The 13,617-nt window shown below is 45.9% G+C and overlaps 1 protein-coding gene across 1 annotated transcript; it reads right to left on the reverse strand.

Annotated features, from left to right (window-relative positions):
- Positions 1-3,628: 3,628 nt before the first annotated feature.
- SNRPD2 (small nuclear ribonucleoprotein D2 polypeptide) lies at positions 3,629-13,617 on the reverse strand. Its single transcript, XM_075322398.1, has 3 exons — positions 13,550-13,617; positions 4,090-4,269; positions 3,629-4,010 (listed from the first exon to the last, which is right to left on the reverse strand). Coding segments are annotated over exons 1-3 (357 nt in total). The 5' UTR covers positions 13,552-13,617; the 3' UTR covers positions 3,629-3,835.

The following is a 13,617-nucleotide window of genomic DNA, read 5'->3' on the forward strand; positions in this document are numbered from 1 at the left end:
CCCTTGCGACAACTGCGTTACAGCGAGTGTCACGATGGTGACTTCCAGGGGCTCATGAGAGTTCATTGGGAACTCCGACGACCCCCTGGAAGTCACTGCACAAACTGCTGTATACTCACCTGTTCCCGGCGATGCTGTCCCTGGCGGTGCTGTACCCAGCCTGTCCCCACGATGCTCCGGCTTCCAAATCCTCGGGCAGTAAATAATCAATGAAAATAATGAGTGGGGGTTAGGACCGGGAGACAGCAGAGCAAAAGACTGGATAAAGCTAAATATAGAACATCTTTTCAATGTAGAGACATGTGTTTTACCCGGTACGTGTCACAAGTATGCAAACACTGATGTCACACGTGTAACACATGTATGACACACATAGGACCATAACCATGCGTGTGACTGGTACCTGATTAAACACGGACGTCTGAAACCAGCCTAGTTGTGATTTCTGTGGCTGCTTTGGCTGTCGTTATACTGGTAATGGGGGCTCTGGGTAGAGGGGCCGGAGCTGGATGTGGCTCGCACTCTTCTCTCAGAGCTAAATGTGGCTCTCAAGGCCAGAAAGGCTGGGGACCAACAAAATAAAAACCTATTATTTTGGTAGTGAGGAGTGGTGGCGGGGGGGGGGGGTTGTGGAGTTGACAATTTAAGGCCATAATTTTTTTTGTGTAACTGTCATAGCTGGAGTATTTATTTGTACCATTTTGGGATGAATATAACCCCTTTGATCAGTGCAACGCTTGGCTATCCCAGCCAACCCGAGAGAACGCAAATAAGGTTGTGGTCACATAAAAGTGACCAAGGAAGTGGAGGCTGCTGACAGGATCTTATCATGTATCTCTGTATACAGGGAGCTCCCCTAGTGGTGGCTGCAGACAGGATCTTATCATGTATCTCTGTATACAGGGAGCTCCCCCTAGTGGAGGCTGCTGACAGGATCTTATCATGTATCTCTGTATACAGGGAGCTCCCCCTAGTGGTGGCTGCTGACAGGATCTTATCATGTATCTCTGTATACAGGGAGCTCCCCCTAGTGGTGGCTGCAGACAGGATATTATCATGTATCTCTGTATACAGGGAACTCCCCCTAGTGGTGGCTGCTGACAGGATCTTATCATGTATCTCTGTATACAGGGAGCTCCCTCTAGTGGTGACTGCAGACAGGATCTTATCATGTATCTCTGTATACAGGGAGCTCCCCCTAGTGGTGACTGCAGACAGGATCTTATCATGTATCTCTGTATACAGGGAGCTCCCCCTAGTGGTGGCTGCAGACAGAATCTTATCATGTATCTCTGTATGCAGGGAGCTCCCCCTTGTGGTGACTGCAGACAGGATCTTATCATGTATCTCTGTATACAGGGAGCTCCCTCTAGTGGTGGCTGCAGACAGGATCTTATCATGTATCTCTGTATACAGGGAGCTCCCCCTTGTGGTGGCTGCAGACAGGATCTTATCATGTATCTCTGTATACAGGGAGCTCCCCCTAGTGGTGGCTGCAGACAGGATCTTATCATGTATCTCTGTATACAGGGAGCTCCCCCTTGTGGTGACTGCAGACAGGATCTTATCATGTATCTCTGTATACAGGGAGCTCCCCCTAGTGGTGACTGCAGACAGGATCTTATCATGTATCTCTGTATACAGGGAGCTCCCTCTAGTGGTGGCTGCAGACAGGATCTTATCATGTATCTCTGTATACAGGGAGCTCCCCCTTGTGGTGACTGCAGACAGGATCTTATCATGTATCTCTGTATACAGGGAGCTCCCCCTAGTGGTGGCTGCAGACAGGATCTTATCATGTATCTCTGTATACAGGGAGCTCCCCCTAGTGGTGACTGCAGACAGGATCTTATCATGTATCTCTGTATACAGGGAGCTCCCTCTAGTGGTGGCTGCAGACAGGATCTTATCATGTATCTCTGTATACAGGGAGCTCCCCCTAGTGGTGGCTGCAGACAGGATCTTATCATGTATCTCTGTATACAGGGAGCTCCCCCTAGTGGTGGCTGCAGACAGGATCTTATCATGTATCTCTGTATACAGGGAGCTCCCCCTTGTGGTGACTGCAGACAGGATCTTATCATGTATCTCTGTATACAGGGAGCTCCCCCTAGTGGTGACTGCAGACAGGATCTTATCATGTATCTCTGTATACAGGGAGCTCCCTCTAGTGGTGGCTGCAGACAGGATCTTATCATGTATCTCTGTATACAGGGAGCTCCCCCTTGTGGTGACTGCAGACAGGATCTTATCATGTATCTCTGTATACAGGGAGCTCCCCCTAGTGGTGACTGCAGACAGGATCTTATCATGTATCTCTGTATACAGGGAGCTCCCCCTAGTGGTGGCTGCAGACAGGATCTTATCATGTATCTCTGTATACAGGGAGCTCCCCCTAGTGGTGGCTGCAGACAGGATCTTATCATGTATCTCTGTATACAGGGAGCTCCACCTAGTGGTGACTGCAGACAGGATCTTATCATGTATCTCTGTATACAGGGAACTCCCCCTAGTGGTGACTGCAGACAGCATCTTATCATGTATCTCTGTATACAGGGAGCTCCACCTAGTGGTGGCTGCAGACAGCATCTTATCATGTATCTCTGTATACAGGGAGCTCCCCCTAGTGGTGGCTGCAGACAGCATCTTATCATGTATCTCTGTATACAGGGAACTCCCCCTAGTGGTGGCTGCAGACAGCATCTTATCATGTATCTCTGTATACAGGGAGCTCCCCCTAGTGGTGATTGGAGACAGAATCTTATGTATCTTTGTATACAAGGAGCTCCCCCTAGTGGTGGGTGCAGGCAGAATCTTATCATGTATCTCTGTATACAGGGAGTTCCCCCTAGTGGTGGTTGCAGACAGGATCTTATCATGTATCTCTGTATACAGGGTGCTCCCTCTAGTGGTGACTGCAGACAGGATCTTATCATGTATCTCTGTATACAGGGAGCTCCCCCTAGTGGTGGCTGCAGATAGCATCTTATCATGTATCTGTTTATATAGAGAGCTCCCCTTAGTGGTGGCTGCAGACAGAATCTTATCATCATGTACCTCTGTAATAGGGGGCTTCCCCTAGTGGTGACTGCAGACAGGATCTTATCATATATCTCTGTATATAAGGAGCTCCCCCTAGTGGTGGCTGCAGATAGCATCTTATCATGTATCTGTTTATATAGAGAGCTCCCCTTAGTGGTGGCTGCAGACAGAATCTTATCATCATGTACCTCTGTAATAGGGGGCTTCCCCTAGTGGTGACTGCAGACAGGATCTTATCATATATCTCTGTATATAAGGAGCTCCCCCTAGTGGTGGCTGCAGACAGGATCTTATCATGTACCTCTGTATACAGGGGGCTTCCTCTAGTGGTGACCTTAGACAGAAGCTTATCATGTATCTCTGTATACAGGGGGCTTCCTCTAGTGGTGACCTTAGACAGACCTCACAGTCATAGTATTACATGCACTTTTTTGCTCTTATAAATCTAAGACTTAGTAGTAGTAGTAATCAGGATACATTCTTATAACCCCACACATAGTGACACAAACAGACTTGGTCTACTGGTTGGCATTTTTTTCTTGACCTCTAATGACACGCCGCCTGTAGACAGTGCCCCTTCTCCAGAAACACAGCGACTTCTTTATTGAGATCTCCTGATTCTGTTTATTACAAAAACAAATAAAAATCCGAGAAACACAAGCTCCGAAAAAAATCAGAAACAAAAACAATGTAAAAGACCCAAAAAATGTGAGTCCTCAGCGCTTCCGCCTATTGGGCATGGGACAACATAGACAAGGTGAAGGGGCTCAGGGCACTGCAGGGGGGGGCGCCATCACTTTCCAGCCAGCAGAGGGTTCCTGAGCACCACTATGACGCTGTCTCCTCGCAGAAACATCTTGGAGATGTATCTGTCCTTGTTGACTGGTTTGGATTTCTTCTTTCCTTTGCCGCTCTTGGGGACCTCGGTCCACATTTCCTTAACATTTTCTAGGACCATGTTACAGTGCCTGCGGGGAAAATGAGGGACAGGGTAAGGAGGAGATCTATGGGGTGATCACTGCCCCGCTGGAGCCTGCAGACACTCACCTGTCAAAGGCCTTCACCCTCCCCAGCAGCTTCTTGTTGTTCCTGCAGTTGATGAGCACCTGGGTGTTGTTCTTCACAGACTGTGTGAGCACCGACAGGGGCCCCGTGTTAAACTCCTCTTCCTCCCGCTTCTGCAGCTCCTCGGGGGTCATCTCACTCTTCGGCTTGTTTAGGAGACTCCTGGAGGTCAATAGAGAATGAAGGCAGGTAAAATACATACAGAGATCACTGAACAACTCGAGGTGGGCATTATAGATTATATATGGAACTAGACGTCAAATATCACACCCTCTACATTCCCTGTATGTATGTATATATGTATGTATGTATGTATGTATACATACATACAGACACACACACACACCCCATACAGTAGACAGAAGTCCTATACACAATATATGTCAGCCCTACATTATACAGGGGTCTCATACATGATATATGACATCATCTACGCTATGCGGGAGTCTCAAACATGATATACAATAGAACACAAAAGTGAGTACACCCCTCACATATTTGGAACTATTTTTTTTATATCTTTTCCTGGGACAACACTGCAGATCTGACCCTGTGATACAATGTACAGTGTCAGTGTGCAGCTTGTATACAATGTGCAGTGTCAGTGTGCAGCTTGTATACAATGTGCAGTGTCAGTGTGCAGCTTGTATACAATGTGCAGTGTCAGTGTGCAGCTTGCATACAATGTGCAGTGTCAGTGTGCAGCTTGTATACAATGTGCAGTGTCAGTGTGCAGCTTGCATACAATGTGCAGTGTCAGTGTGCAGCTTGCATACAATGTGCAGTGTCAGTGTGCAGCTTGCATACAATGTGCAGTGTCAGTGTGCAGCTTGTATACAATGTGCAGTGTCAGTGTGCAGCTTGTATACAATGTGCAGTGTCAGTGTGCAGCTTGCATACAATGTGCAGTGTCAGTGTGCAGCTTGTATACAATGTGCAGTGTCAGTGTGCAGCTTGCATACAATGTGCAGTGTCAGTGTGCAGCTTGTGTAACAGGGTAAATTTGGTGCCCGCTAAATAACTCACACAGACATTAATGTCTAAAAACGGGCAACAAAAGTGAGTACACCCCCCTAATTGAAAATGGCACAAAGTGTCAATATTTTATGTACAAAAAGTAACTCCGGCACACAATTTCTCCCCAAAATGTGGGTGAATAATTGTGTGCCAGAGTTACTTTTTGTATACAGTTCTGTTTTTCTCCTGAGCACCTATTTGGTGATGCTGGGTCTCAACTAGTTTGGTCAATATTTTGTGTGGCCACCGTTATTTTCAAGCACGAACTTAATGGGAATCAGTCATGTCTTTTTTCGATATTAAAGTGCCCCGATGTCCTCCCAGTGATGCAATGTGAATCACTAACATATTTAGTTTTGTTTTTTAAAACAAAAATGTCCCGTATTTATCATAAAAAAACACTTTTGATGCTTCTGTAAGTGTATTACAGACCTTTTTTTTCAGTCATAGGGGTGATGCTTGCCTTCGGATCAATCAGGCTCCCTCTTATTTTATGCATGCCCCCGCATTATGAATGATTGCCACGACTGGCCGACATCACAGCAATCTCACATGCGCACATATGAAATTAATCTGAAGACGTACACCCAGATTCTGTGCGCATGCGCGGGCAGCTGAGGCGCAGTGCGCAATTATATGCGAGATTGCTCTGATGTCTGCTAGTCATTAATAAAGTTGATCGAACAGCCAATAATCCGGGGTCGGCGGATCACTGACAGATATAAATAAGAATCCGATCCGCTCCGGAATCCGGTGCCCATATAAGTCAATGGGGACCGGAATCCAGAGGGTAAAAACGTTTGTGGAGGGGCTAGGAGCGAGTGCGGCATACTCACCGAGGCACTGTCATGGCGGCACACTCCTTCCGGGTCACGCTGTTACCTTCCAGAGCCGACAATTCAATATTCATGGTTTTCCCCGCCCACCGGCGCGTGTTGGTTGCAGCTAGACACGCCCCCATCCTAAGTGGCAGCTGTCACCAATCACAGGCGCCAGGATGGCCGGTGGGTGGGGAAAGCAGTGCACTGTCGGTCACAGTGGTAAACACTCGGTAGCACAGCTATAGCGCGCGGCTGCAGACCCAGCCGTCGCGCAGTATCTGTGCCCAGAGTCACATGTGCGAGGCTTTGCCGGGTGCTGCCATGGCAGACTCGCGTGAGCCCCTCGCACGTGTGATTCCGGTGAAAGTAAAAAAAAAAAAAAAAAACCGACGTGCGGTCCACCCTAATCTTCACATCCAGCCAAGATGACGCCGGCCGGGGGCTGGTATATCCTCAGCCCCCAGCCGCCCGGTAGTGCCGCACCTATTAGATGTGACCATACCGGTGTGCGCTACTGGCTCTTCCCGCTGGCGTGATGCGGTGCCAGTTGGGGTAATAGAAGGGGTTAGCAGCGGTGCACGGCTGCTGCTAAACCCTAGGTTTGTGTGATGGTACAAATACTAGAAGGTTAACTCGGGCACACTTAAAGATGAGAGTCTGAAACAGGATGATGCTTGAAAATCAATTAGTATGTTTTTATTGGTACAAAGGTCAAAGGAATTCAATTCTAACGTTTCGGCCTCTACATATAGGCCTTCGTCAGAGAAAATCTATAGTGAAAATATACAGAAAGAAAAAAACATGTTAATAAAGACATAATCGTAATATCGCGCATGTGAGTTACATGGAGAGATGGTAGAAGATATTCAGACATTTACCAAAAAACAAGATCAATAAATTGATATATGAGAAAAAGCCATTGAATAAAGAGTTTCGTATTCCATATACAGCATAACAGTGAAAAATGACATTTCATATATAGAGGGGAAAATCGCCATCAAGTAAATAATTGAAACCATATACAAACGTACCTATATGATCATAGGAGATAAATACGTGTATTTCCCATATACAGGAGATCCAAATAGAAAATTTTAATTGCCTAAAAAATAGACATGTATTTAGAGATAGAACCCGACATGTATTTCAAAGAAAGGTATTGGAGAAAGGGAGTGTCTCCGTAGAGGGAAGCGGCGGGAGAGAAGGTAGAGGTATGGTAGCAAAGTTGCAGAGGCGGGGTCAAAATAGGTTGACGGTGACCGACTGAGGACCACTCCCTTTCTCCAATACCTTTCTTTGAAATACATGTCGGGTTCTATCTCTAAATTCATGTCTATTTTTTAGGCAATTAAAATTTTCTATTTGGATCTCCTGTATATGGGAAATACACGTATTTATCTCCTATGATCATATAGGTACGTTTGTATATGGTTTCAATTATTTACTTGATGGCGATTTTCCCCTCTATATATGAAATGTCATTTTTCACTGTTATGCTGTATATGGAATACGAAACTCTTTATTCAATGGTTTTTTCTCATATATCAATTTATTGATCTTGTTTTTTGGTAAATGTCTGAATATCTTCTACCATCTCTCCATGTAACTCACATGCGCGATATTACGATTATGTCTTTATTAACATGTTTTTTTCTTTCTGTATATTTTCACTATAGATTTTCTCTGACGAAGGCCTATATGTAGAGGCCGAAACGTTAGAATTGAATTCCTTTGACCTTTGTATCAATAAAAACATACTAATTGATTTTCAAGCATCATCCTGTTTCAGACTCTCATCTTTAAGTGTGCCCGAGTTACCCTTCTAGTATTTGTGACATTTTCCTCGGTGCACCTACCTCACTGACAGTGAGCCAGACTTTATTATTTTTGATGTGTGATGGTACAGGCGTCTATCAGATACCTGCATCACACAAACCTGTAAATGACAGTAAATAAACACAGACACACAGAAAAATCCTTTATTTGAAATAAAGTACAAAACACTCCTCCTTCACCACTTTATTAACCCCAAACACCCTGCAGCTCCGACGTAATCCACAGAAGTCCCGTGGCGACACATACAGCTCTGCTACATGCCAGAGTGAGCAGCTATAGAGCACGGCGGCCCGCTCTGAGTGCAGCCCATTACTGAGCCGCGATAAGCGATGACCGCGGCAGAGACTGCCACAGGCTGGGGGCGCATCAGCCAGGAACCAATCACAGCTGAGAGGACGGCCGGTGGGTGGGGAAAACACGGAAAGCTGTGTGATTGCATGCACAGCAAGGAAGTGAAAGCGTGACCCGGAAGCAGAGTGCTGCCATGACACCGAGTCTGATGAGTATGAAACGCTCATTTATTTATTTTTTGGTTTTTTTTTTCATTTTTATTAATTGACAATTCCGGATCGTGCAGCCGGAATCCCGCGTCCGTGTCCGGCCCGGGGATAGCCCTGAAACCGCGCGGATCCGGATGTTTACAGCCCGGGTCCGCTCAGCACTAGTCAATAACAGTGCGAGGGGCGTGCATAATTTGAAGAGGGAGCCTGGGTGACTGAACCAAAGGCAAGCACCACCCCTATGACTGAAAGAAAAGGACTGTAATACATTTACATGCGCATAAAAAGTGTTTGTTTTTTTTATGATAAATATAGGGAACTTTTGTTTGAAAAAAACATGTTAGTGCTGCACATTGCCTCACTAAAAAGACATTGGGGACAGTTTAATATTAAAAAAGGACGTGTCAGGTTCCCTGTGAAGGAACCTGTCACATTTGACCTAACCAACCCATTACTTTGGGCATACAGGTCACAGATTGCAGAAAATAGTCATACCTGTCTGCCTCATATTAGAGTCTTCTTGCTGAAAAAAAATCTTTTATTTTAAAGTTCACTTCCACGAAATGGGACGGACGCAGCTCGGAAGATAGTGCTGCCTCCGCACTGCACCAGCCGAGCTACCTCCTCCCATCAGGGTCACTTTTCTTCTGTGACATCTGATTCTTGGCCTGAAATCCCGCGCCTGGACCCTGCAACTTCCAATGTTACACTTGATTGTTCCTTTATCCTATGGGCATAGGCTTCACGTTCCTTCTGCTCAAATGCAGGAGATCACTGCTACCTACGCTCCCACTTGAGCAGAAGGAACGTGAAGTTTAATCCCATAATGAGGGAGGAAAAATAAAATTGTAACGTCAGAAATTGCAGGGCTCATGTGCGGGAATTTGAGACAAGTAGCAGACGTCACAGGGACACAGTGCCGCTGATGGGAGGCGACAGCGAGGCTCATGGAGTGCGGAGGCAGCGATATCCTCCGGGCAGCATCCGACCGATGGCCTGGAAGAGGTCATTAACATAAAGGAATACAAAAAATATTATTTTAACAAGAGGCCATCTGATATGAGGCTTACGGGTATGACTATTTTCTATATTCGATCAGGTGGGCTGCCCGGTGCGCACCATAAAGGGACGGAGTCGCCAATATGCAAGTCCAAACATTAAGGGGTCTGGCTGCCCCCCGTATAAAATGTCATGTGCAGAAAAATAAATACACAATATCTGAGGTATTAGTCGATATTATGGCCCAAATAACGGTAGCCTACAAACCACGTCACGGTTCCTCATACTTGTAGGTCCCTATACTAATCTATATCGATAGAAAAGGAGCACTAGTACCGGGCAGCCCGCCTGATCGAATAGTATGGGTGTGTAATAGGCTGATGACTGGGTTACTATGCGCCTGTGTAAACCGAGCCCTATGAAAGCCACTAGTGTGCAACTTTACCATCCAGCGATCACCCCCTCCATATTCTGGAGTTGTGAGTGATTTGCTCCTCTTGCACCTGTGATACTTCCATCTATTGGGGGTTTCGCTGGACCCTGTTAGTGCATTAGTTTGTCTTGGCCTGAGCAGCTCACCACTGCTTTATCCTGCTGTATTCTAAATTGTGGAGGATATTTAGTCCTCTTTTTGCTATTTTTCTATTTACAAAGCCAGTATATGTACACCCGGATCTGCTCTTCTGTTTGAGGATACTCACAAAACTCACTATCTGGAGACCGAGCTAACAAGACAGACACACATCAAGGCCCCACAAGCCACAGGTTGGGGAGCCCTACTCTACAGTATACAGGGGTCTCACACAAGATATACAACATCCAAGGTAGTATGTGGGAGTCTCACACATGATATAGGACATCCTCTACATTATACAGGGGTCTCACATGCTATATATGGCATCCAAGGGGCGGCCCGCGGCCCGCCTACTGTCTGTGACCGGCCCGCCCATTAGATCAGAGATGGAGACGTGGTGCTGCTTTTCCTGCCTGGCAGGAACTTTTCAAATGACACACGCGCGCTGTACTGACGACATCAGGGCGCGCATGTGTGTCACAGAAAATGCTGCCGGACAGGGAACAGAGGATAGATTCCTGCGTTCCGCTGCTACACTGTGCGGAGCTTCAGGATCGGTCCTCTGTTCCCTGCGGCAGCTTTCTCTGTGACACACGCGCGCCCTGATGTCGGCAGTACAGCGCGTGTGTGTCATTTGAAAAGTTCCCACCCGGCAGGAGAAGCGGTACCAGCCGGTGCCTGGACAGAGTGACGCGGGGGCAGGGGCCGTACAAGAACAACAGCGGCGCAGCCAGGGCCCATACCAGGGAAGAAGCAGCTCAGCAGGGGACCCATACGGAGGTGCCTGCGGAGATAGAGGTGAGTGGTCACTAGTAACCGGAGGGGAAGGGGGAGGGGGGGGGTAACTGGTGTAATATTTGGGTGTAGTGATGTAGTATATGGGAATGTAATGATGTAGTTTTACAGGTGCAGTATATAGTGCTGTAATGTATTACAGGTGCAGTATATAGTGCTGTAATGCATTACAGGGGCAGTATATAGTGCTGTAATGCATTACAGGGGCAGTATATAGTGCTGTAATGCATTACAGGGGCAGTATATAGTGATGTAATGCATTACAGGGGCAGTATATAGTGATGTAATGCATTACAGGGGCAGTATATAGTGCTGTAATGCATTACAGGGGCAGTATATAGTGCTGTAATGCATTACAGGTGCAGTATATAGTGCTGTAATGCATTACAGGGGCAGTATATAGTGCTGTAATGCATTACAGGGGCAGTATATAGTGATGTAATGCATTACAGGGGCAGTATATAGTGATGTAATGCATTACAGGGGCAGTATATAGTGCTGTAATGCATTACAGGGGCAGTATATAGTGCTGTAATGCATTACAGGGGCAGTATATAGTGCTGTAATGCATTACAGGGGCAGTATATAGTGCTGTAATGTATTACAGGGGCAGTATATAGTGCTGTAATGCATTACAGGGGCAGTATATAGTGCTGTAATGCATTACAGGTGCAGTATATAGTGATGTAATGCATTACAGGGGCAGTATATAGTGCTGTAATGCATTACAGGGGCAGTATATAGTGCTGTAATGCATTACAGGGGCAGTATATAGTGCTGTAATGCATTACAGGGGCAGTATATAGTGCTGTAATGCATTACAGGGGCAGTATATAGTGCTGTAATGTATTACAGGGGCAGTATATAGTGCTGTAATGCATTACAGGGGCAGTATATAGTGCTGTAATGCATTACAGGTGCAGTATATAGTGATGTAATGCATTACAGGGGCAGTATATAGTGATGTAATGCATTACAGGTGCAGTATATAGTGCTGTAATGCATTACAGGGGCAGTATATAGTGCTGTAATGCATTACAGGGGCAGTATGTAGTGCTGTAATGCATTACAGGGGCAGTATATAGTGCTGTAATGTATTACAGGGGCAGTATATAGTGCTGTAATGCATTATAGGGGCAGTATATAGTGCTGTAATGCATTACAGGGGCAGTATATAGTGCTGTAATGCATTACAGGGGCAGTATATAGTGCTGTAATGTATTACAGGTGCAGTATATAGTGCTGTAATGCATTACAGGGGAAGTATATAGTGCTGTAATGCATTACAGGGGAAGTATATAGTGCTGTAATGCATTACAGGGGCAGTATATAGTGCTGTAATGCATTACAGGTGCAGTATATGGTGCTGTAATGCATTACAGGTGCAGTATATAGTGCTGTAATGCATTACAGGTGCAATATATAGTGCTGTAATGCATTACAGGTGCAATATATAGTGCTGTAATGCATTACAGGGGCAGTATATAGTGCTGTAATGCATTACAGGTGCAGTATATAGTGCTGTAATGCATTACAGGGGCAGTATATAGTGCTGTAATGCATTACAGGGGCAGTATATAGTGCTGTAATGCATTACAGGGGCAGTAAATAGTGATGTAATGTATCACAGGGGCAGTATGTAGTGTGTGTGTGTGTGTATATATATATATATATATATACACACACACACATACAGTATTGGGTAGAATTGAGTTAAGTATATCAGTCCGCCCTCTAAAAGGATCCCAAGTTCTCATGCGGCCCCATGAGAAATTTAATTGCCCACCCCTGCTCTACAGTATATAGGGGTCTCAAACAATATACAATATCCTGTATATTATACGGGGGGGTCTAACACACGATATGCAACAGCTCTACATTATACAGGGATCTCACACACAATATATGGAATCCTCTTCAGTATACGGGGGTCTCACACACGATATATGGCATCCTGCACATTATATGGGGGTCTCACACACAATATATGGCATCCTGCACATTATACGGGGGTCTCACACACGATATATGGCATCCTGCACATTATATGGGGGTCTCGCACACGATATATGGCATCCTGCACATTATGCGGGTGTCTCACACACGCTATATGGCATCCTGCACATTATACGAGGGTCTCACACACGATATATGGCATCCTGCACATTATACGGGGGTCTCGCACACGATATATGGCATCCTGCACATTATACGGGGGTCTCGCACACGCTATATGGCATCCTGCACATTATACGAGGGTCTCACACACGATATATGGCACCCTGCACATTATACGGGGGTCTCACACACGATATATGGCATCCTGCACATTATGCGGGTGTCTCACACACGATATATGGCATCCTGTACATTATACGGGGGTCTCACACACAATATATGGCATCCTCTCCATTATACAGGGGTCTCACACACGATATATGCCATCCTGCACATTATACGAGGGTCTCACACACATTATATGGCATCCTCTGCATTATACGGGGGTCTCACACACGCTATAAGACATCCTCTCCATTATACAGAGGTCTCACACACAATATATGGCATAATCTCCATTATACAGGAGTCTCACACACGATATATGGTATGCTGCACATTATACGGGGGCTTCGCACACGCTATATGGCAGCCTGCACATTATACGGGGGTCTCACACACAATATATGGCATCCTGCACATTATACGGGGGTTTCGCACACAATATATTGCAGCCTGCACATTATACGGGGGTCTCACACACAATATATGGCATCCTGCACATTATACGGGGGTCTCACACACAATATATGGCATCCTGCACATTATACGGGGGTCTCACACACAATATATGGCATCCTGCAGATTATATACACTCCTCATCAGCCGCACGGGTCACTCACATCTTTATCTCTTCACGTTGTTCCGCCGATTCTCGGTATCCGGCAGGAGAACTTCCGCTTCCGGGACA

This window comes from Anomaloglossus baeobatrachus, chromosome 9, assembly GCF_048569485.1.
Source record: "Anomaloglossus baeobatrachus isolate aAnoBae1 chromosome 9, aAnoBae1.hap1, whole genome shotgun sequence".
In the NCBI taxonomy this organism is placed as follows: domain Eukaryota; kingdom Metazoa; phylum Chordata; class Amphibia; order Anura; family Aromobatidae; genus Anomaloglossus; species Anomaloglossus baeobatrachus.